This window comes from Cottoperca gobio, chromosome 19, assembly GCF_900634415.1.
Source record: "Cottoperca gobio chromosome 19, fCotGob3.1, whole genome shotgun sequence".
NCBI lineage: Eukaryota > Metazoa > Chordata > Actinopteri > Perciformes > Bovichtidae > Cottoperca > Cottoperca gobio.
The window spans coordinates 13,896,484-13,921,025 of record NC_041373.1 but is presented as its reverse complement, the minus strand read 5'-3'; the positions used below and the strand labels follow the sequence as shown (position 1 = coordinate 13,921,025).

Below are 24,542 nucleotides of genomic sequence, written 5' to 3'. Positions count from 1 at the left end.
TGGTATCGGGACTGAAAAAGTCGGATCGGTGCGTCCCTCGATGGCCCCTTTAGTGTGGACTGTGCAGCAATATGTAGGATATAAAAATATTCAACCACTGGATCTGACTCAGTATGGTCTGACTTTTCCGTGGGCTGGTGTCATGTTTGAGTCCCAATACTGTGTTTAAAAGTCATTTTTACAGCAGCATATTATTTTGGGCTTGGGTTTGGCTACCACGGAAAATTGAGTCAGTTTTTGGGCTGGCACTCTTCAGTACATGTTAACGATAGAGCGGGGAATCTAAAAATGCCACCTCAAGGTATTTATGGCGTGTGAATATGGTGAAGTTTGGAGATGGGAAATGTGATGGAAGATCACAAATGGATGTAGGTGTAGCAATAATTAATGTAATGAATGACACAGCAATATGTGGCTTTGTGAAATACACATTCACTTTAAAATGATTACAAAGTGTCAAACAACGTTACACATTTAAGGCTTCTATGCGGTCTGTTTGCAGACCATGGCGATCTCGGTCTGACTGGTGCCACCTAGTTCTCATAATCAAGCTCCGACACCCTCCGCTGCAACCACAGGGCTCAGTGACACTTCATCAAACCCACCCACACTTTGACTGCCGGCTGAAGGGGAGGGGCTGTACGCGTCGGTCCCCATGCTGCCATATAAACTAACCAGAGAAGAAGAGCGGCGTGCAGTGCGGAGAGAGGACGAGAAGAGCAATACGTACAGAGTAATGGGGGAAGTTGAAGAGGGAAACGTTAAACACGTTTAAATCCACACATGCGAGGCATTAATCAAACACAGGTAACGTCCTCATTGTGTTCAATTACATTATGTCATGCACTCAAAGCGTAGAGGGAGAGTAAAGAAGGATATAATAATGACTGTGGCATAGTTAAAAGATTTTATTTTAATGTCTCTAATTTGTGCGCTTCAATGCTGGGAAGCTCAGCTCTTCATATGGCAGGTATTAGAACTGTGCGATGCTTCAGCCATGGAAACAGTAATTAGCTTAAATCCCATTCAGTCCTGTTTGGTGTTTGGCTAACCCCAACGTGCCAGTAGCACAATTACTGGTGTTTACTACACATGCTTAATGACACACAGACCACCAAACCCAAAATAATACAACCTAGCTTTCACACTATAGATGAATAAATACGCATATTGAAACAATATATTATTACAATCCCATAATCTTACTTTTGAATATCATACTGTTGTAGGATTATGTCACATGATTAATGCTTCTTCCCTGATTGGTCTGCATGCTGACTAAAAACTGTAATGTACTACCAAACCAAGGCACCTGATAGCACTGTGTTGTCTTTGAAGTGAGATATCAGGTAACAAGTTATGTAGGACAAGGGTGAATTTTAAGTAACGTTAAAAAAGCAATGTGTTGGAGTGGCACGCTTTAACTGTAACTTCACAAGGGAAGGATTCTTGTCTGTGGCTGATAAACCTGTTGACTGACAGTTTTCATTATCGCTGGAGTTCCAGTTTCCTTCATGCTATTCCCGTAACAGACGCACACAAACATGTTGCCTGCGAAGGTTCAGTGAATAGTTGAAACCTCTAATCATAAAGCGCATGCAAGTCAAGCAGGAATCTGTAATATATTGTATTAATATACAAATCTGAATGATCAGTAAGGATGCTTAATAAAACACAGACAACTCCAATTACTCCCTAGAATTGAAATATAATATAATAAATAAACTATTAATATCTGGGGATTGTCTGACAAGTTATTGGCACGATACAGCCTCATTGTTTAGCTGTTTGTGTCCCACACATGACTGCACAGCTGGACTGTGGCACGCAGCGAACGTCATAACAACACTGACAAGATTAGAAGCTAACGTGACAGACATGCGAGACAAACTCGTCCCCATGTCAACCCACTTTCCTGTTCTCTAATTTAAAATGTAGTCCGTGACTTTACTTTTTATTTTACCAAATATTCTTTCTAACTGTGGCCGAAAACAGTTTCTTACACTACATAATGGGCAAAAAAATAGATTTGTTTAAATTAAAATGTCCTCCATATCCACACTTAAGCATAAAACTGCTGCTTTAAAAGATTTCAAAACTGGATTTTGACATAAGCAGGGTCATAAAAAAACATAAAAAAAACAAAGCTTTGCAATCACAGATGATGAAGTAGAACTCTTGATAGCTGAGATTTGCCGAAACATGTCACGCTGCACGTACTGCATTTCTTTTGCCAGTCTATTACAAATGCAGGACAAGTCTTTCACAATCTTGTAAAATAATTGGCCTATAATATCCAACAAGCCATCACTCACAGCTATCTAGATGTCATGCTTCATTAAGCGCAGGGCATGAAAAATTGGCAGAGCCTAATATCCCCACACCCCCCCCACCCCAAATCTCTGACATTATCTCAGCACTCTGTCCATCTCTCCCTCAGGCTGTTTTTCAAGAACAGACAAGCCTGGCTGTGTGCATACAGCAGAATTCCCGGCTTGATTACAGCTCAAACATCCCCAAATCCACGACTGGACATGTTTCACTCCGTCTGTGTACAACATTTCTACGAAGAACATTCCTGACAATTAATGAGAAAACTCTCAAAAGTCTTTCAGGTCACTCTGACTGTTACCGGGTTTGTTAGTCCCAGACATGTTAAACAATGGCGATTCCCCATATGACTGCGCAGTGAACCAAAACAAGCAGCTTGCATGTCATCGCAGCAAAACATGGACAAAATAAACGAGGCAGTCCACTGATTTCACACATGGCCAATTTTGGAAATGTTAGCGGCCGTGTTTACTTCAAACAGAAGATAAAACTAAATATTCTCCAAATATGCCGACTTGTTGCCTCCTCCTCCAGCGAGCCCTTTTTCAGTAATCTAATAGTCGTCTTTACTGGCTATACTGCAAAGGAGCTAATGTTGGTGCAACTGCAATTTGTAGGGACCCGAACATTATTATTACGTTTAAGCAGATTTCACGTCCTGTACTATTACTGCACTAAAAACTGAGATACATACAAATATATGTAAATTAAAACTATTATGGTTTATGCATTATGTTTCATATGCACTTTTCTTCTTTAAAGAAAAAAATAAAATAAAAATGTACAGGATAATCTAAATAAAAAATAAAAAACTCACCTATAAGAATATATATAAAAAAAATAAAATATCAATTAACATGCATATCTTCTACATCCCTAATCACATTGTAAATTATGAGATTGGTTCATAGTTTTATGATTAAAATAAATTAATTTCTAGATTCTGTATATAGATATGGAAATAGATTATCACAGGCTGCTATGTTATTACAATCTACTCCTGAGATGTAAGCCTGGGCTCTACTTGCACTGGCCTTGTGAGTCTCTACGCCTGGACCGTTTTATGTCTCATGTCTCATGTCCAACTTTATGTCACATTGAGAACACTGTGGCTGGACTTGCAGAACCAACAGAAGTGTGTTTTGTCCTTAACTTGTGACAGTGTAAATAAACTCACCTCAAATGAGAGGACGTCTTCACGGAGGAGACAGCTTCTGCTTTGAGGTGAGTGGTGCCCTCTTTCTCCCGGGCGGGCTCATCATCAGTGTGCTCAGGCACTTTATTCCTGAGGCCCCTCCGGGTGTATGTTTGCTCTAATCCATTATCCTCATATTTTTCCTTCTCCTTAGTTTCCAAAGACACAGTTTCGGATGCGTCTCCGTTTTTCCTGTCCCGACGGACATATTTGGAGGTGAATTCGTCTGTGTTGCCATAGCGCTCAGCGAGCTCCCTCCTCCTTTCTGCCTTGTACCGAGCGATTCTCTCAGCCTTGGTCTCTGGGGCCGAGCTCTGCAAGGTGTCTACTCCATCCATTTCTCAAGTTCAATGGCGATTAGGGTTCGAATGCAGGTGAGAAGATTTCAAATTGCTACTTCAATTGTCCTGTCCCAGATATGTAGATCAGCTTCCTTGTAGATCTCACTTGACAGCAGTGTCTCACTCCATCAAAAATCACCTCAGTGCTGCAAACAAGAGAGGAAGACATCATTAGTGCATCGTGATCTTTGAGTGCAATTTCAGATGACAGGCACTCTAAATCTGTGTAAAAACTGGATGTGCCAAGGCATATACTTCTCCAGGTTTCATAGAAAACTGGCTCAGCTGTAGAGCTCCAAGCCCTGCCCTGCCCAAGCTAACACCCCCTCACCCTCCTTTGAGAATGATGTCAGCCAGCACTACTCAAGACAGCGGACCACCGCAGTGAGACTCTCATGTAACCTCTATTGCATGGACTCACTTGGAGCCAGTTGGAAAGAGGGAAGAGAAAAAGTGAAATTCACACATCAAAGAACATCTTCATCCCATTGTATTCCTTACTTAGTTGAGGATTTGTGCCAGGGCAAATCACCTCTTGAACATTATCCCACCTCATAATGATTCTGTATTTACTACAAACACAAAGCATAAGAAACTGAAGTGTGAATGTGTTTGTATGTCTACATGTGTTAGTCCTGTGATAGACCTATCCACAGTGCACACGGCCTCTAAACCAATGCATGCTGGGACAGGCTTCAGACTCCCTGAAAGAGATAATCCCTTTAACATCTCCTTGCCACATCTAGCACAATAACAAAGTGCTCTATTTAACAACTTTTGACCTTCATTAAAATTAGGAGGTAAAAATGAGGAGCTTGAGTTGAGCTCATTTCACAGATCAGAAAACCACACATGTGGCTTTGATGCCAAAGTTTGAAAACTGCACTCGCATAAATGCATCGCCAGCTGACAACAGGAATAAAGATTACGTGTGTGCAGTTTCTGATTGCGCCACACCAAGCACAGAATCCTTTCCACAGACATTTCTCAGAGCGCAAGTGTGCTTACGATACATCCGAGGACAGCCAAGGTGAACAGAAATGGTAAAAAGGTGAATAAAAGAAGGTTTAGTTATATTAGAGATACAGGGGTTTGAAGTAGCCTCTGGTATCCCTCAAATTACAGGGCATTCATCGCATTGGTTCTCACATGTATGGCCAGGAACAGGGCGGGGGAGGGGTATAAATGAGAGTGATGTGCCTGGACAATGTTAGCCATGAGAGAAGAAAGAGGGAAAGTGAAGAATGGGTTTCTGCAAGAGGGAATGGAAAGGTGAGTCTGGTCAAAAGGTAGAATAAATGAGCTGACTCTAAGAGCCTTTTCTTTAGTGATGACAAGCTGGAACCGATCTTAAGTGCACCCTCTTGACCCCCAAACCACCTGCTGGGCTATAAAGTCAAACTAGAATCTGGTCCCCTTTAAAAAAATCTGTCTTTGAAAGATTACCCATGAAATAAGTGTATATGTTGGGGAATATGTGTCTGTGTGTGTCAGTCTTCCACCTGACCTCTACTTCCCCTCCTCCACCTAACATAACAGTGCTTAGCTAAACAGGGCCTCCCTTGTGTAAATTTAAATTTAGTCTTACCATAAAATGTAACTCTGCAGGACGATTACATGCTGTCTGCTTCGTGTTATAAGCCAGGAGATGTCCAACACTATGCAGGAATAAATTCCCCCCATCTGTTTGTTAAATTAACAAATCAGCACTTCATTCCAGGTAGTGCAGCAACAAGTACCCACAGCCAATTAAACTTAGCCGGAACAGAAAGCAGAACGTATTATAGAAATATAATCGGGCTCAGATGTGGATAAAGCTTTTTAAATGTAATTTACTGCATAACATGAAAACCAAATGACTATCAAGTATGCAGGCATAATCCATTGGTGGTGGTAAATCCTCTACTACACAGCCTCAAACCTTCAAGAGCTCCACAGCCAAACAAGAAAAGGATGTTAGAGGAGTTGTATTACATGTCTGCTCTAGGGTTAGCAACATTTCAAAGTAAGGTTTGTTTTGGTTGTCCATAAATATAGTAAAAGTGCCAAAACATGTCTAAAAATGAGGCAGCAATAAATTGCGTTGCTTCCTGACCTGTCTTAGGCAAAGCTCTTTTCCTCATCCGAACCTAAAGATGATATCTTAAACTTGTTTTGGGGTTTAAACTGAATGTCACTCAAAAGTCTGTGTATTGCCTTATGAAGGCAAAACTGTCCTGAGTGTGGATGTTGATTTCAGGACTGTGCACACGCTTACATAATTCACCTAGGTCACTACCTATAAAAGGAGTGGTAACAGTACGCTAAAGCTTGTCCGTGGAGACCTAGAACATCGAGGTTGCTTTGTTTGGAAGCTGCTTGTGTTATTTTAAGCAAGAAGGGGGACTGAAGTCATACGTGAAAAATCATTAACCCTATTAGCAAATGTGAACTCGCCCGGTGGAGCAAAAAGAGACATGTAGGACCAAAACCTTGATAAGAGGATTCTCAATAATAGTATTGATTCAGTACATGATGATTAAAGTGCAGGGGGAAAAACACTTAATGCACTCAGTGTCACAATTGAGGGGATTGTTGAAGGACAGAATGTAAGACAGATATCCAAGGACATGCATTGCTTTTGTTTCCGTGAGGTCTTGCTCAGTATGTAGTTATACTAGTCCTACCTGCTAATTCATACGGGTAATAACATTTCTGCTTCTCTAGGGCATGTAAACAAACAGAGTCCTCTGTTTCCACTCGCTGAAGTGTTCTCTGACCTTTTGTTGCCCATTGGGAGTTGTTACTCTAGTCGAGAGGAAGATGTGTCTCAACAAAGGCCAAGTGTGTCACTTCCTGACCGTGAGCTATATCCTCCTTCATAAATGCTTGATTAATCAGGAAATGTTACTCATGCAGCTGGCAGATTTTCAAAACCCTATTGCGAGCCCGGATGGGTAAGGGCAGTGAGAAAGCTTTGAATGGGTTCAACAGCCAGAGATCCCTTTTGTGCACTGTATCAGATTTAGTGTCATCATGTCCTTTCCTAAGTCTAAGTACTCCATGATGGCCCAGGTTTTAAATACTTACTTCCCTACAAAGCCCTTTAGTAAATATAAGCAGTTTCTTTAGATTACATAACAGCTATGCTAGGCCTACTGACTAGTTCAATATATCACAAATACAGAAGTAGCAAAAGCCACAGCTTTTTTTTGTTCCCTGAAGTTTCTTGTCTGTTGTCAGTTGAGTACCTGACATTGACATGTTTACTCTTCATGTTTAAAATAAAAAAATGTTTTATCAACATTGCAATTTTAACTTGCGTGATACACACATCGCAAAAATTAATATCATTATCGCGATATTCAACAGCGTTATCTCATATTTTCCTCATATCCAGCAGCCCTATTCCAAATGTGTTCAATTAAATACAATTTCCAACTAGATGATATTTAACAGTATTAGTTGTATAAACCATAGTGCATAGGTCTTCAACAGGGGGTCTGCAGAGGTACTGCAGGAGAGTCGCAAAATTGTTTGTAGATAAAGCAATTAATAATTAACATTCCCTCGTCCGTTGTGTTTCGGGGCGGGACTTCGCTCCCGACACACACACCTACAGTCAGAGACAGAGCGGAGGAAAGGAGAGGGGTGAATGTCACACGGACCTATACAGATATATATATTACTGCAGATATGTATAATGTTCTTCTCGGGCTGCATTTAAAAATAAAATTGAGAAAATAAATAAAATAGCTTTTGAAAAATTGTGCATCTTAAAATAAAGTGCTTAATCTTATAAAAATAAAATAAAGTGTAGCTTGAGATTCCCTTTTTCTTTAACTGTTTCACATCTTGATTTAACTCTCAACCAATGTTAGAATAAATCAGTCTCAACACTTAACAATTGAACAGTTTAACCCAGGCTAGCACATCCTGGGTTAAACTGTTCTCTGTGGCTGATGATGCTGACAGGTGGACTGTTTGCTTTATTTTGTCACAAATCAAAATCACATTGGGCTCTGAGTGCTTATTTTCTGTGCCCTCAGTTCAGACTTGAGTGGGTATGTTTAGTCAAAAACGTTGTGCTTTGCCTCATAGTGGCGTTTCACATCACCACTTCTAATGAGCACCACGGTCTCTGAGCATATGAGACGCTGGTGTTGTGCTCCCAGTGGGAAGGATGAACATGAATGAGTCTATTCTGGGTTGAAAGCTCTGTTGACTTTTCTCTTCTTGGAGAGCGCCATGAGTAGTTATTGTTCTCTCCCTGTCTGCCGCTCACTCGTCTCTTCGTCTGTGTTTCTCTCCCTTTCTCCGTCTTCTCTCCCTGTATCGCTAACTCATCTTTCCGTCTGTCACTCGCCTCTCATCTGTCTGTATTCAGAGTCTGTTTGCCGATTGGAATGCACAGATTTGATTGGCTGAGTAGCATCACGTGGGATGGCTTAACTCGCATGTAACTGGTCTGTGAGTTTCCTGAAGCGCTAAACCAGTGCCGTAAAAAACGGGAAAATCAGACTCTTTAAGCTATTTAAACTATTTATCCGTTAATTTTAGTTAATCTATTTGTTGTATCTATCTATTTTAGCTATTTATGGATTTTTTTTTTATCTAACGGTTTAGACCTCTGTAATCATGGTTGTGATTTAATCACTGTAGTTTAACAGTACCTGTTATGTCGTTATATTCTCACTGTGTTACCGCCGGGTGTTTTGATTTAATGAAACATTTTGATAAAGGTGAGTCAACTAAAGCACCTGAAAAAACTCCAGTCAAATGTCTTTGTTACTCACAGCCCACTGATGTCATTATCTGCATTGGTCAGATAAACAGAAAGCTGCCTCAGAGGTTAAAGCTGACCTGTAGTCCACCAGTCTGTATATCTTTTTAGAATTCACATGTCCACACAGGAGGACAGAGCAGGAATGCAGGGCTACACCCTACTCATAAACAGTGGAATTGCATTAGAAAAGTAGGGGATTTTCTCTTCAAGTAAAGCTTGAATGGACAAAGTGATAACCTGGTCAAAATGTTCAAAATGTATGCCCCTTTAAAGTTGCACTCACATTAGACACGATATTCATCAGGCACCAACTGTTGGTATTAAGACAACTTGTTGACACTGTTAAGCTTCAGGAATCCACATAAAGTCACTGCAAACATCAGAGACTTTACTTTGCTGTACAAAAAGAGAGGAGGCTCCTGACTACACATTCTTCTTGAGGGAAGAGGGTGGAGAGTGGAAACTTTGCTGCACTGAGAAAACCAGGTGCCAGTGCATAGATTGGCAGGAAAACACGACAGACGGCCCATTCTTAAGAAAAGTACTTCAGCTGGTGCAGCTCAGGGACCATAAAGCAAAACAAAAGATCATAGTATCTTCAATGCAGAGGAAATCTGGGTGACTTTCAAAAGCATTGTTTCCTTGCTTTGAGGTTTGGTCCAAGCAGCAACCTCCAGGCCTGAGCAGTGAAGCCTATGTGGAAGTGCCAAAAAATGCAGTTCATCGAATGGCCACTAGAGGTTATCTCCAAAAGGGAGTCAAACTCCATAGACCCTCATGTTAAAATGATACTTTACAGCAGAAATAAATATGTTTAAGGCCTGAAACAAAACAATGTTTTTGGTCTCTATGGCTAATTTCCCTATTCATGACATCTGTATGTGGGTGAAACTTTAATTAAGGCCTAAAGCTACGCATTGATAGGGGCGTGGCCACTTTGAGTGACGGGTGGGTCTCAGGCTGCTAGTCGCTGGCTGGGACGGGCCCGCCTCAATTTTACCAACCATGCCCATTTTTAGATTTGCCAGGACAAAAAAACAAAATCTTATTTGGGGTTAAAGGAAAAATCAAATATTCTTTATTAACTTTATTATGTTCAATATGCATCCAGAAAAAGTGACCTACTACTGTTGACTAAATTGTCAGGAAGCATCCTATGATTTGTATAGTGTACAGTATGTTTGTGTGCATTGGTGTGTATGACTACCACCAGGTCATGTGACCAATGGTTGAAAGCGTATAGGCCGGGTCACCAGTCCCTAATCCAATAACTCCATCTTCTAAATTCAGCATTGGATTCTAACTGATCCGTACGGCCAAACACATGCATTAGAAACCAACCAGGAGGGGGGGGCGTTTCCAGGGCGTGTCACACTGTTTTCAAGCCACCCTCATGCAACAATCAATCACATACCAATATGTTTCTCATTTAAAAGCAATCATTCAGCACTTAAGGCGGTTTAACTACCCTGCAAGAAACCCCTGGAAGAGTGAAGTTTTAATTGCAATTGTTGAAGCTCACAACACTTCATCCTGTTGAAACCGGCCTCCACTAATAGAAAGCTTCAAAGGAGGATTCTGACAGGAGGGGTGTGTTTGTCTAACATGGCTGTAGCCCTTCATTCACATGACTCAACTCTCTCCTGGCTTTCAGCTGCACGGAAAATAGGAAAAGAGGGAGAAGGGGATGAAGATGAAGGAGGAAGAGTACGCAGGGTGATAAAAAGAGAATGAAGAGAACTGTAGAGATCAGAGGCAGGGAGAACAGGGAAGAATATGGAAAGGATTGAGAAGAGAATGAGCTTTTGTGGGGGTGGATGTGATGGCTTTGTGGGGCATGTGTCTCCAGGGTGCCAAGGGGGCCCCAGTCTAGTGGTACGGGGGTGGAGGGAGGACAAGATCTGCTGCTGCTGCTGCAGAGGGAGGAGGAGGATGGGGCAACAACAGGGCCTGAGACTAATCCATCTCTCCCTCCCCTCTCTCCCCTCTCTTTCTCACACAGACACAAACTCCCTCAAATCCCTTTTACCAGAAGTCCTGCTGACTGTAGCCAGTCACCCGAGAGGCAGTTGACATAACAACCCCCTGCGTACTCATGCCTGCACTCTGCTTTGCCTAAGTAACTGACACTGTAAAAACTGTACTGACCTGCTTGAGGCGGAGCTACCATTGTCACCAGGCAAAGAAAGTGTGCTGCTTTGTCTCCTTCAAATATTTGTCAAGGGGGACATGTCATTCAAACTCAATAAAGCTATGAAGTTTAACACAGAGGAGCATCTGTGGGTTTTCCTGTATTTCTTTTCTTTTTCTTTTACAGCCTTACAGCTCTTTGTCCGAGCCTTCCGGGCTTTCTGTTTGCCGCATTCAAAGTAACCATTAAATGTGACGTATGGGAAAACAAATAAGCAAAGACACACTGCAGGACACATGCAACTGAAGAATCACAAAAACAGGCCAACAGAAATACACACTGGCTCTCCAACAAGGCTGCAATCATGGAAGCTAGAGTGTGGAGTGGGAAGGGTGGGGTTTATGGGGCTTTATCTAGCTGGGCGATCATATGCACACATACTCACATATACACAACACACAATGTCCTACGTTGGATTCCTTTCAGTGGGTTAATGTGGGCCAGAAACACACACCCACACAGTGTTTTTAATGGGACAGACGTTCTGTAGTAGCTACAGTTAAAGCACCTACCCTCACACTCATTGCTACCCTTTGTTTTGCTCCGACATACGGAAAGCATTGCCTCACTCCAGCAACACTTCAGGTGCATTAAATTTGCCAACTTTTGTTGGATGATGTCTTGCTTATTGTATTCCTCTTCCTTGTGTACTTCCAGCATTTATTTTTGCTAGTCCCTGAATAGAAATGCATGACAACAATTATTCTACTCATGATATGTGCCCTAATTGACATACATGTTGTGGCTGTGGTATGACTGCTATTTGTCAAAAGCATGCAACTCCTTCTATAAACACAGAAATTCCTTGTGTCAGTTTACGACACAGAGCTGCCTCTCCTTTGAAAGTAATGCGATTTTCCCGCTTGTCAACAACTTATCAGTATGGACTTCACCCCCAGAATGGCCTCCTGTAAGATACAGACAAGACTGAGCAGAGAGGAGGAGGAGGGGCGGGGGGGGGGGGATATCTCATCCGGTGAATCCTGCTGGTGGGGTTTCTCTCTCTCTCTGCTCTCTGGTGTGCACTGTGCAGAGCAGACACCATCTGGCCAGCTGGAATGCCACTGAGCAGGGGGTGGAGGGGTTAAGGGGGTCTCCTACTTGCAGGGGGATGGGTCATGGCTGAGAGATGGAGTATTAACAGTCGTGGTATTAACCATGTGATGCCAACTAAACTGTTTTAAGTGGAAGATAAAACAGAAATGGAAGACCACTATGATAAAGCACTACTGAGGCCATTGGATGCCATAAGCCTTTCCTGTAAATATCAATATGAAATGAAATTGATTCAAAGTGTCAACTGCCTCTTCATATGATATTACAAGAACAACAAAGCGAACACGCATGGGTAAGGTTTAACAGAATAGTTTTTAGGAAATATGCTTATTTGCTTTCTTGCCAGAGAGTTAGATGAATGTCTGTATGTTAAATATGAAGCTACAGCCAGCAGCCGGTTAGCTTAGCCTTAGCTTAGCATAAAGGCTGGAAACCTCTTAAGCCTACTGATTAACACGTTATAGCTCCTTTGTTAAATCCATACAAAATTCAAAGTTGAGTTTTTCAGGGAATTATGTGCCGGAGTATTAAGATCTTAAGTCTCGGCTGATTGCCTGGCAACCGGCGAGTCACTGTTCCCAACCAAAAAACAGCCGGACACACAACCCCCTGTAAAACCACAACTTACGCTTACGCTACAATATTCAGTGAGCTTTAAAGGCGTGGTTAGCTCATTTTGGTAGCTTTGGACAAATCCAGGATAGCCATCTCCTCCTTTTTTCTGTCTTTATGCTAAGCTAAGCTAAGCTAAGCTAAGCTAAGCTAAGCTAAGCAGCTGCTGGTGGTATCTTCATATTTATCATACAAACATTAGAGAGGTATCGATCTTCTCATCTAACTGTTGGCAAAACAGTGAAAACAGCAGAGTATTTTTCTAAATTTAAATTTTCCACTCACATGAACAGAAATGCACATTGATTCAACCATAAAATAAAACTGGTTCCTCACTTCGCGTGCAGCTGACATGTATGGTGTAACACTAGAAACCTCTTTAAGACAACTGGCAATAAACCTCAAGAATAAGCTGAATCGGACAGTATCATTTAAATACTCCCTCTAAGCGTGTCCGTTAAGGATAAATTCAAGGCAACCTTTATAGATAATATAATAAATAGAATAAAACCCTGATAGACATCCACAGAGAAGGTTACCCATAAACTCACTCGTTTTGAAAATAGATTGAAAACACTCTGGTATTTTATTTTCGGTTGACGATGGTGTCAGATGAAGTTCTGCTCTGGCACTGAGCTAAAACAAAGTCAAATGCAGTATGGAGAGAAGCCTTGTGCTGCCCCTACACATGGAAACTATTATGTGTGCACAAATCAAATGAAAGTCTAAAGTACAACCATATGTTTATGTGCCATGCAAATATTACTATGGTTAAAGACGTCATTGAAGTGGGCCTTGGCTGTGCAGTTGCTGACCAAATACAGTTAGCGTCTTGGTGACGAAGCTGGAAGCGGTCCACTCTAACTGCTAGCTAGGTTTATAAATATGTTTTAGTGGAGATTAGCCTGAGGATAACCCTCAGCACTTTCCCTGTGGAGTTCCTATTGCTCACGTTGTCACATCCCTTTGCTTTATATAAATATTTGTACTGCAGAGCTTCTTGGCTGTGCAGTCGACATCAAACCCTACTGAGAGCTGAGGAGAGAGGATCGGTCAGACAGGAGAGAAGGGAGATGGGGTTCAGTGGATGCATCTTGTGCAGCCACGTCTTGCAGTTCAGCTGCAGCATGTTATTTAACTGTTAAGTAACACATGAAGGTGAAGCTTTAAGTTGAAATACTAATATCTTGCTGACCATGTGAAGCAATATCTACTACTGTACATCGATATAGTGTGCAGCCCTACTGACTAGTGGGGCATTCGTTTATAAAATAATGTAAGAAAGCAATCAAGGCACCACATCACCGACACAAAATAGATATAAAAGTAAATCTTTACTTACTCATCTTGAACTAAATTAAGGCAATCTGGGCACAAGTGTTATTTTGGATCTCTCGCTCTTAGAGCCTTGTTAAAAACTATAATTACCCATTTAAATCTAATTTACAATCCTAATTTACCAATAGGGTTTTCTTGCATCTCTTCAACTACCTTTCAGCGAGGCAACCCTCAGTCGGGGGTGTACATTCACTCAGTGCACATAATAAAATCTCAAACTTACAGCTTCATGACAGAAGATTGGCAAAACTGCAGCAGAACCAACAGGGGGGGGGGGGGGGGGGGGTAAGCCCAATGGGAGACCATTAAGTCATTGGAATTTTTCTTTTAGGTTTTTGTTTCATCCCCAGGGAGTTGGTACATTGTCTGTGAGTGTGCATGTAGGTGGAGGGGAGGCTTGGAAATGTTTATATGTATATCTACAAAAGGGGAGCCCTGCAGAAGATGTTTGGAAACCACTGCATTCACAAGCTTTAGGAGGGAAAGTTCTCAGAGAAGCCAAAAAACAACCCCACTGTCATGCAAACCCTAGCATTCCTTGCTATAGCTTTTCTTGCTTGATCAACAGTTTCACTCTTGACGACTCGTTCTGAAGAAAAAAACTATAGAAAAACAAGTTGATGTTCCAGTGTAGAACAAGACAAGTCTCTGCAGCAAGGAGCCCTAATCCACAGCACGCTCCTCCACCCTCTCGCCAGTGTTGAGTTACTAAATCCCTGCATGGACGACGTAAGGCCACCCCCAGACTGACATGAGGCGTTCAGGTGAATGACAACACTTAACACAACCATACAACACTCACTTCTGTCACTACTACAATGGAGCGTTAGTGTCTTTGTTTGGGGTCTTTACATGGTCCAAAGAAGAGGCAGGTAAAGAGCAGCAGTATGAACGTAAGCATGACGAGAGCTGCTCAGGATGCCCGCGCTGTTATTTCCCAACACAACAACAGTAACACAAAGCAGCTTACTTCAATATTAATGAGCTAAAGAGTAACATGTGCTGTCTTGCTCAGTGCCTGACACACAAACACTGAGTATGTCTTATCAAGGCATGCATCACTCTTCTTTATCTGTCTTGCTTAAGACCAGCTGGCTGAGGAAGGTAAACCTGTTGTGACACAAGCCACAGAGACTCCATACAGTGAGAAAATTACAGTCTGGCAAACCTCAAATACTATAGCCCTCGGACATGAAGCTTCAACAAAAACATCTACATCTATTCTTGAAACGATTTATAGCAATTTTACTGAGTCCATTTTGAAGATAAAATGTAGAGAACTTCACTAAAATGACATTGTTTTGAATATAAACCCTATAAATTCACAGCCTGGTGATTAGCGAGCCAGATCCAGTTAAAATGACTGGTGAAAGAAATGCACAGTGAATGAACAAAGGCTACACCTCACACAGAGTACAGCCACCATCCCAGAGGAAATCAAACAAGTCTTGTCCATGTACACAGGCATTACCCAAGCATTTTTGCAAGTATTTGCATAGCCATAGCAGTTTGACACAGACAAACATGACTTTGATTGCAAACTGTGTTGTGTCAACTTACACAACCTAGTCTGAAGTCACATTACTGTTGGCTTTTTCACCACAGCAGAAGTGCAAAATGAGGGTATAGAGACAGCCATTTCAGCTCTCTCACCCTTTCTTATCACTTTGTTTTCACAGGTGGTTTTGCAGAACTCAACCCCAACTGCTCACCACTCTCTGTCACTGTTTGCAAAAGGGACTGAGTCGACTCAACAAGTCTCTGTTGACCTAATTGCCAAGTACAAAGTAAGACTGTGGGTGAAAGGATGAAACCAGCTGGCGTGGACTTGCTGTCACTTGATATGTCACACGGTGATTGCCTTAACATAAAAGCCTACAATCAAAGGAGTGTATTCACAAGATAAACAGCAATAAATAATACGCACGATTTCCTCCAGTGTCTATTGTCACCTTCAGAGCTAGACTGATGGTTAAGGACGGAAACTACACTGATAAATGCAATGACAGCATTGAGACTGTGTTTGTGTCAGCGTTTCAACACAACTACGCATCATCCCCTATACCCAGAATGTAACATTTTGTAACACAAATATGACTGTTAAGCATTTCCTGATTCACATATAAAATACTTAAAATTGCTCAGAGGAAGCTTGCAGCTCGTGCAATGCCTGCGTAGTAAGTTGCACTGCAGCAACACACTCATTACAAAGTTACAACATAACCTGCCACCTTATATGTTCATAACATACCTGCAGTTCTTTAGGGAGGTCAGCAAACACAACATCCACGAAGATATGACAGTTGGACAGCTTTTCTAACAAAATAAGTTATCACACTATGGTTTTAACAGGACATTAGCTAAAGTTATGTTTTGCAAAGTTCCTGACAAAGCTAACCGCAGCGCGTCACTGGGTCGACTAACGTTGAACAAGAGCGAGTCCTCGACGAGAATTAAAATATAATATAGAAATATATCGACACTAATAGAAATAAGTTCGGCTTTCTCTACGCATCCTTTACCGAAGATGAGGGGAGACACGGCTCTGTCCTGCCCGGGCAGGGTGCAGAGGCGACAGTGAGAGCTGCTGGCAGGTCCAGTAACTTCAAACTTAAAATGCCTTCTCGCTTCTGATTGGCCTAAACGCTGCGCGGTGATGCCTTCATGTACCTCTGGTAAAAAGTGAAAAATGAAACTCACTCAAGAAACATGTTTACCTTCTTACATTTTAGGTACACACCAGACAGCCAGTCCGCCACTGAGTATGAGTACACTTATTACTTAATTATGAAATTAATAATTTGCAATACATAAAAAGAAAAACTTTTGGTTAGTGACCAAATTAAATTGTCTCCTTGATCACATTGCAGCCCATCTAAGAGTGATGACACAGACTAGAGTAAACCCCCCCCCAAATCCCCAAAATAAATTTTATTTGTGCAGCAGAACAATATTTGTTCATTTCCTGTACCATTAATCGTGTTTTGACCCCTTCAATTTATATTGTTACCCTTTGGAGGGGCCGTACAACCAGGTTGGGAAAAACTACCCAGCAACGTGTTTTAAAATAGGTAATTTTGGCATCAGCTACACAACTTCTACTTGTACAATAACAGCACTTAACTGTGTTAGATGGGCTGGCAGGCTAATTGTTGTTTTTCTTAACCATACCATTTACTGCTCTAATTTATTCTGTAAACTATTATATTTTCGACAGGACCTGAAGGCATCATAAAGGCAGGCTTGTCAGCATGTCACCCTCTGTGTTTCTTTGTCTTTATGATTCTCACTGTCCAACACACTCACAAACACACTTGATTTATGTTTTTCGTACGTTTCCAACAATAAAAATGCAAAGCAAGTAATGTCTGCATCTACACTCCCTCTGTAGTAGTTCAATGTTCACATTAAAAAACTATAATGTTAAGGTTGCAGTGCCCCCTGCTGTTCGTAAATTGACAATGTATGTACCTCGTGGTTTTATAGCCAGTAAACAGTGGTCTAAAACCAAATAATAAAACAATTGAATTTAAATGCTGTAACTAGAGAAACATGAGAAAGTGGGTTGAGTCATATTACTCTAAAATGATATGCTTATTAGCAGCTTTTCTTCTTCTTCACTAAAGGTTATACATGGACAGAGTGACGTGCTTTCTTGAACTGTAAGATATGGAGTTTAGATTTGTGAGAGCATAAATTACTTTGTAGTATCCTTCCTTGGTCTTTACTGTAGCTTTGCATCTAATAAGATCTTATTTCATATCATGTCACACAGAAATGCATTGCATGTGCATGTATTAGATTTTGTGCTTTTTTGTGCATACTGTACATGTGCGTGAGTGAGAATGAGTAATGTCCTCTAATCAAATCAGTTTTATTTAGTTGCTCTAATATTAAGTGGCACGTCAACACAGGTTATGTATGACTGGAGGTTGAAATACCCAGAGACTAATGCACGCACACACACACACACACACACACACACACACACACACACACACACACACACACACACACACACACACACACACACACACACACACACACTATTAAGATGTACACAGTGCATTTTGTTGGCTCAATTCTCCATCACGTCAGAAACGATAATTTCTTGTCGCAATAACTCTGAACCCAGTGAATAAATGACATCCAGATGATGAATGTATATACAAATGGAATTCTTTATTTAATTTATTTTATTGATTTCTGAGTATATTTTAGTTTTACAGTTTGTCAGTTTATATTTGAAACTTTAAACATGCTGGTGGTGCAGTTTCATGCCCACTTGTCCTGCCAATCACTGTGGTCCATTCATCTTCACCACTCTGTCTTCTTCTAGTGGCAGGTTAGTTTGGTAACACCAAGCCCACCTGTAAAGCATAGAGCCATTACTATCAGTTAATGACTGGCAGCTATCAAACACAATCATCCCCACTAAACTTACAGTTTATATCACTGTCTCATCAACTTGTATAATACAAATTAAGAACGTACTTGGATCTAATACAGTTTTCAAGCCATTTCTGTGTGTTTTTGGTAAGATTTTCTAGATATCTAGTTTAGTTTTTCAAGGAATTTACCATCATGTTGCACTTAAATGAAGTGAATGACCAATGATTCAATATGTGCTGTAGAGTACAGTTATTGCAATGCGTTGTATACAATAATAGTGCAATGACAAAGTAATAGGAGACATTATCAGACAAGATAATTCAAGAGTTTTATTCTACTTTTAGAAAATACTTACGAAAGCCCTGAGAGGCAAGTGAGAAAATCTTTTATTCTGGTGATCTACTTTCTAAGATTGATCTAAATTATATTCTCTCCTGTTGTTATGATTCAAGAACATGTAAAAAAGGGTAAAGGATAATAGTATAATATAATAGTTTTTGTAATATTACTTGTGGCCTGTTCTTAAGCCATAAACACAGGGGGAACAGTTCGGATCAGATTTAAAAAATGGATCACCAAAATAAAAAAGTCTATCTTGCGCCTCAGGCCTTACGTACTCACTAGATAAAAAATGTACAATCTAGATTTTTTTTTTTCTTTCTCTCTTGGATTTAACTCTGGTGTGGAGGACCTTGGGCTGTGACTACACAGACTGACAGTGTTGGAGATATTACAGTATTCAGTACCTTGTCTGGGCTCATATTCGGACACATCCAGTTGTACATGTAGTAATGAAGGCTCTTGTCATTGACGATGAACTTGAGCTTCTCCAGGAAACTCTTGTTATCCATCACATCGAGAGCACAGAAGACATCATAGCCTTTCTGTCAGTGAGGGGGGGGGGGGGGAAAGCATCTATTTTATATATATTCAAATTGTGTCACCTAACATTGATGATTTAACTGCATGTATGCAGCTTGGGAGGGAAATGATGATTTTTATTCTGACACTCACCGATTGAGCCAGGACCAGCGCGTCCTCCATTAGGTCGACCGGGTCTGTGACAGTAGAGGCAACGTAAAGAAGATGAGCTGCTCTCAGGCCGCTGTGGACTGGGTGATTCAGCACCCTGGATGAGACGCTGTAGAAACTCACCATGTCTGTCAGTGTGCCATCCTCACCCTGTGTGTGAGGAGGGAAAGGGAATCAGTTATTAACTACTACAGCCAAATACGAGTCATTTTTAATTCAGAAGGAATGGTGAGGAAAAAGGTCTTCCCTCTCCAAATAAAATGCTTTTTGAAATTGAGAAAATTGCCAGGTCAGACCTCCACAACATAGGTGTCAATCACTTTCTCCCTCGGCAACAGCCAGTGCTCTACTTCCTGCAAAGACAACATGGGGCTGAGGTGAAACTTCTGGAGGTTTGCTTGCAGTAGTGAGTGTATCCCCGCAGCATCTTCTTTTGTCATAGCGCGCAGACCTGGTGTCTTTGTCTCCTGGGAGAGAGAGGAGGGAAGACAAAGCACACTTTCAGTAAGTGCTATAGGGATGCCTGTTACTAACCCTAACCCTGATGATTAATACCAGCATATTTAAAACATTTGTGCACTCTTTTGATCATTCAGTTGAAAATGATGATGTCAGGCCAAAGTCAGACTATAATGGCACCAATGTGTTTTTCCCCTCTAGGTGGCAGCACAAACTAACCTCAGGCAGACGGTTGAACTTAAGAGCTCTCTGCAGGTTCATGTTCTGTCTGAGACCTGGGTAGCTCATCTCCGTCAACTTTCGGATATTCAGAGGGCGATGCCAGTACCTAAAAGATTTAGTTAGTTTTTTTTGGTAGTGAAGGTAGAAAGTTGCATTGTAAGAGAAAAACCAACCATGTGATGTTTTGTTTACTTAACTGAAGCTAATTTGTGGTCCCCATTGTAACATAGTTGTTTAGAAGAAACGGTATAGGACCTGTACTGATGTAAAGACACTGAAAACGTAAGTATTGCCCCATAACGCAACATATTCACGACTAAGTAAGTCATTACCAAAGTTATAGTTTGGGTTTCACAATCGAAAACTCAGCTAATCTGCTTCATTGGGATTGAGCGGTTTGATCAGCTTTGATTGACAGTGACCTGGCAGCACAGAAATAATTGGCATCACCTTTCTCTGCTGCTTCAAACGTGTAAACAAAGGAGAGATAAAAACAGAAGTCTACCATTTGAAATAACCCAAATTCTTGTGACCTTTGGCAGAAAATAAATCCCCCATATTAAGAAGTGTATTGAGATTTAAAAGTGCTAATCAAGGCTTCACTTTGCATTTAAATCAAATGAGAATCTACCCTGTGTAGCAGCTATTATACCTGCAGGAGCTCAGTGGCGTGGGCAGCACTAAGCCAGCTGTGTAGACAGCCTGGTGGAGGCCCTGCTGCTTGACTCGTCTGGTGAGCTCTCGGATCAGAACTGGAGTCATCCGCTTGAGGCGCAGCTTCTTATGAACACACAGGAATCTGACCTGTACCATCCGCTTCTCCCTGCAGGAGTTCACATTAAAAGCATTTGCTTTGAGACTCTTGGAGGTAAAATTGCTACATTTCTTTGTCTGTAAGTGCTGTGAATGCTAATATTGCTCATATTTCACGTATCGTTGCATATATTTATGAGCTACTCACGTCTCATATATGCGGACATCTGCGGGAAGAGCAGAAATGAAGCCGACTAACTTGTTATTGCTGTCTACTCGCACTCCACAGTGCCACTGGGCCAGCCAGTTAGGAGGTTGCAAAGTCCTTAAGAGGAAGAGAACGACATTGTCGGCAATATGACTGTGAATACATGCAGGGGGAAGTACAACAAACTCTGATTAGGGAACATTTCTAATAAGAAAATTGAGCATGAGATGACTCAGCTGAATAAATACAGAAGCTTTCTTTAACCTCCGGGCCAAAGACCTGTGCCAGTTCCTGGAATGCTAATGTTAGTTATTCATATCAAAGTAAATTATATTTTGATGTAAGTGTTTCCTGAAGGCGGAGATACCGTTTATGCAGATCACAGAGGCAAAAGGCAGCAGTGAAGAGATTAGAGTAGCCGGCTCGTAACTGATAACAGTGTGTCGGAGGGTCAGGCTGGAAAGTCGAGTGGGAAAGATGATGTCCTCTTTTAACTGCACTTTAATTCTTTTAGTGCAGCTCTTAGAGATGTGTTGCAGTCGTACTGAGCGCTTGTTTTAATGCAAGACGGAGCTCAAACTGAGCGTGTGTCAATCTTCACTAGATCAATAAAAGGTTAAACTAGAGGTGCGTCTCCTTCTCCCTTCCCAAACAAAGAAGAGTTGACTCTCACTCATTTGTCCCTCCGGGCACCCTTACATACAAGATGGCGGTGAAGATAACAAAAACGGGGATTTATTCATCTTGTATCGTGCCTGACTTTAGTCGATCATAACATGTCGGGTATGGAGTTCATCCGCACATGCTCCGGTTCAAAATGAGACCCAATATTTTTCACGGATGTCAGTTTTTAAACCATGAGAAAGGCCAAAATGTGGCCGGCAACAGACATGTTTTTAGAGTAGATTAAACAATCAATATATCGTTTTTTCAAAGATTGTGAATAACCACACTCATGAGTAAATAAAATAAATCAACACAAGAAATGTTAGGCTGATGGGTCCTGGAGTATGCAAGATTAGCTGCGGATAGAGAGACATTTAAACATAAACACGCATAGGCATAGACACATAGGCGCACACACACACGATCAAATGCACTATCTTCCCATAGGCTTATGCCTGGTGGAGATTAAAATACATTTTTGCTGATATACATTCAACATCTGGAAATCAAAAGTGCCTAAATGCGCCTGCTTGAAGCTTACCATTTCAGATACTCCAGCGAGAACTCAAATCTGATAGTATTGTCATCCTCTTCCATGTAGTTCTCATTGAGCAGAGTGCATAACTCTTTCAACTGCAATGACAGATAGAAAAGTGTTGAATTCTGCTGGATTTGAGTCACTTTTTCCTGCACTTCACATTAAGATAAGTAAAGTTCCTTACCTCTGAAAGACCAGAATGTGACAGATGTGTGTGATACAGTTTCTAATGATGTTATAATAACTACAATAGTAACTTACAGTAAGTAACTTACCACCGTAGGGCTGCTAAGGTCCAGAGTGTCCCAGGAGAAACCTTCAGGTAGAGAGTAGGGCTCCTGACGAACACTGGCTTCACCCTCTACTATCGGGCCGTGAGTTACAACACTGTCACCTGAGGACACAAGTATAAAGAAAAACAAATGAGGTAATACAAAACTTAATTCTCAATATTGTAATTACAGTGAATGATGTATGGACTTTGGGTAATGGCTTTTTTTTTTTTTTAAATGAATGCATTATAATAATGTCAATGTTAAAATAGAATTACAGGGCTTCTTCTTCTTCTTCTTCTTCTTCTTCTTCGTACCATTTTGCATAAAATAACACATTAAATGGGAAATTAAAATTAAAGTCTGTGCAACTAAAATATCCATCTATATCTTTCTTTCTATATCTATAATTAATGAAATTAGTATGCAATGGGTGTAATCAGCAGTGGAGTTAAAGGTATCCAGAGCAAGGTTTTGATGAGCGTCTCTTGTTTATGTTCTCTACCAGTAGGGGCCATACATATGCACAACCGGGGGGGAGATGATAACGCATCTGCCCATAGATGTTGATGAGTGTGCCGAATAAATGATAGAAATAGCTAGGAAATCAAAGAATAGCACATATGTTTATACCTAAAGGAACAGTTTAGCATTTTAAAATGTTTTCTGCAGGAGAATTAGATGTTTGGTTAGCTTACTGTAGCTTAGCATAACGACTGGAAACAGGTTGAAACAGCTAGCACGGTAACACAATCCACTTACGTTGCATCTTGTAGAAAACCAAAGCGTAAAAAAGACAATTGTCTGGTTTTATGGTGAGCAGTGACTTCCTGAAGCACAAATCTTTTGAATTATTCCCCAACATGTCACCCTTAGCATAGGTTTGAGCCAATGCTTTTGTTTTTAAAGTATTCCAGCTAATGATCACTGAAACAGGAATAACTTCTCACCCAGTCTGGGGACAGGCTGTGTGTCCCAGAAGCGGTATGTGTGTTTTGTGGCCTGCTGCAGGGTCTTGGGCAGAGATGGACCAAAGGAGAAGAGGTGGAGGGCTTTCTGGATCTCCTGCTGCTTCGACTCAGGAAGACACTCCAGCTATAGGGCAGAACAAGACAGGCAAGGACAAGTTACTCATATCCTTCGATGGGAAGATTGATGTTTGACCGTCACACAGCAGCATGAGTCAGCTTGATTCCTTCCGCCAGAACAGGTCGTTTCAATAGACACATTTACCTGTTTGGTGATACACTACAACCACAAGCAAGTGTATTCACAAACACAAACCAGCACATTACTGCATGTACGCACTCACACTCACACAAAGACACAAACCATAGTGAAAGGGTCCATGGGTCCCTGTGGTTTCCAGGCATCTTGCTTCTTTTGCTTCTTTTTGCTCTGTTTTAGACTCTCGTCCTCAGTCGGCTTCTTATCACTCAAAGACATTTTCATACACTGACTTCTTCTTGTATACTGTCAGCGTGAATTTCACTGAATGGATTTTTTACTAACTGAAGAAACAGAGAACTGAAAATACAGTCGCACTTACAACAAGTTTGTGTTGAGGGTGCGCTGAGGGTGAATCGGGGGTGTTTTCTGACACATTTGTGGGTTTTTTTCAGCTCTTATCTTGGCGAGCAGCGAGGGGAGGAGAGTGCCTCAGCCACCCAACCCAACTCCCACCCAGTTTACAGATAACTGAGCGTAATACAAACAATTAAATAAATAAAACTTCTCACGGTCTTCACATGTCAGACAGCTGCGGCAGATTAAAGCTTATAGCAGCTTGATCCAGGCAGCAGATTTAATTGGTTGAAGTTGTCTAATTGCAGAGTTCCCATATAATCTTATTTAAAAGTCGGCACTTTTTATAGAACTTTATATCTCTTTTGGACTTTTTGTCTGTGTTCAGTATAATGTACAGTATGTTAGCACTGACTCAGCAATTTGACCATTGACTTATTGTCAAGTTGTTGTTTATTATTATATACATAGTAATAACAAAGAATAACTAAAAATATCCAGGAGAAATCATACAAATGGTCATATTTATTTAATCTTCAAAGAAGGTTTTACTATAATTACACTACTTTCGTGTCATACTGGCATCGCATCATCTGAAATCGAATACACAGCGAAGCAACATGGGCTTAAAAAGTGTTTAAATCAAA

At 41.0% G+C, this 24,542-nt stretch overlaps 2 protein-coding genes and 1 long non-coding RNA gene across 4 annotated transcripts in view; 1 reads left to right on the top strand and 2 right to left on the bottom strand.

Moving 5' to 3' along the window:
• svild (supervillin d) overlaps positions 1 to 16,384 on the bottom strand; it is a 43,679-nt gene extending 27,295 nt beyond the window's left edge. Inside the window, 2 exon segments of the mRNA XM_029456492.1 lie at positions 3,509 to 4,013; positions 16,081 to 16,384. Of these exon segments, the coding sequence (XP_029312352.1) occupies positions 3,509 to 3,864 (356 nt within the window). The 5' untranslated portion in view covers positions 3,865 to 4,013; positions 16,081 to 16,384.
• LOC115024701 (uncharacterized) lies at positions 709 to 10,924 on the top strand. Its single transcript, XR_003834150.1, has 3 exons — positions 709 to 807; positions 3,681 to 3,900; positions 10,635 to 10,924. It is a non-coding gene; the product is annotated as an uncharacterized LOC115024701 (long non-coding RNA).
• Positions 16,385 to 17,990: 1,606 nt separating the features above from the next.
• On the bottom strand, positions 17,991 to 23,973 carry LOC115024672 (glycylpeptide N-tetradecanoyltransferase 2-like). 2 transcript variants are annotated; one of them, XR_003834149.1, is made up of 11 exons: positions 23,704 to 23,973; positions 23,322 to 23,466; positions 22,375 to 22,493; positions 22,103 to 22,194; positions 20,896 to 21,012; positions 20,587 to 20,757; positions 19,932 to 20,040; positions 19,550 to 19,720; positions 19,236 to 19,403; positions 18,968 to 19,101; positions 17,991 to 18,199 (listed from the first exon to the last, which is right to left on the bottom strand). XR_003834149.1 is itself a non-coding variant. In XM_029456452.1 (11 exons), the coding sequence occupies exons 1-11, from the start codon at positions 23,821 to 23,823 to the stop codon at positions 18,176 to 18,178; spliced, it is 1,374 nt and encodes a 457-aa protein (XP_029312312.1). In that variant the 5' UTR covers positions 23,824 to 23,973; the 3' UTR covers positions 17,991 to 18,175. The 2 variants fall into 2 exon arrangements, 1 of the variants encoding a protein (XP_029312312.1); XM_029456452.1 differs by having other exon boundaries at positions 18,968 to 19,105.
• Positions 23,974 to 24,542: the final 569 nt, after the last annotated feature.

Bases quoted from the DNA above. Each gene is read 5' to 3' on its own strand.
- LOC115024672 (XM_029456452.1), bottom strand. From the start codon at position 23,823: ATGAAAATGTCTTTGAGTGATAAGAAGCCGACTGAGGACGAGAGTCTA. The intron at 20,758-20,895 runs GTGAGTAGCTCA...GAACTCCTGCAG, and splicing joins GATGTCCGCATATATGAGAC to GGAGAAGCGGATGGTACAGG. The intron at 19,404-19,549 runs GTCTGACCTGGC...CCTCACACACAG, and splicing joins TTGACACCTATGTTGTGGAG to GGTGAGGATGGCACACTGAC.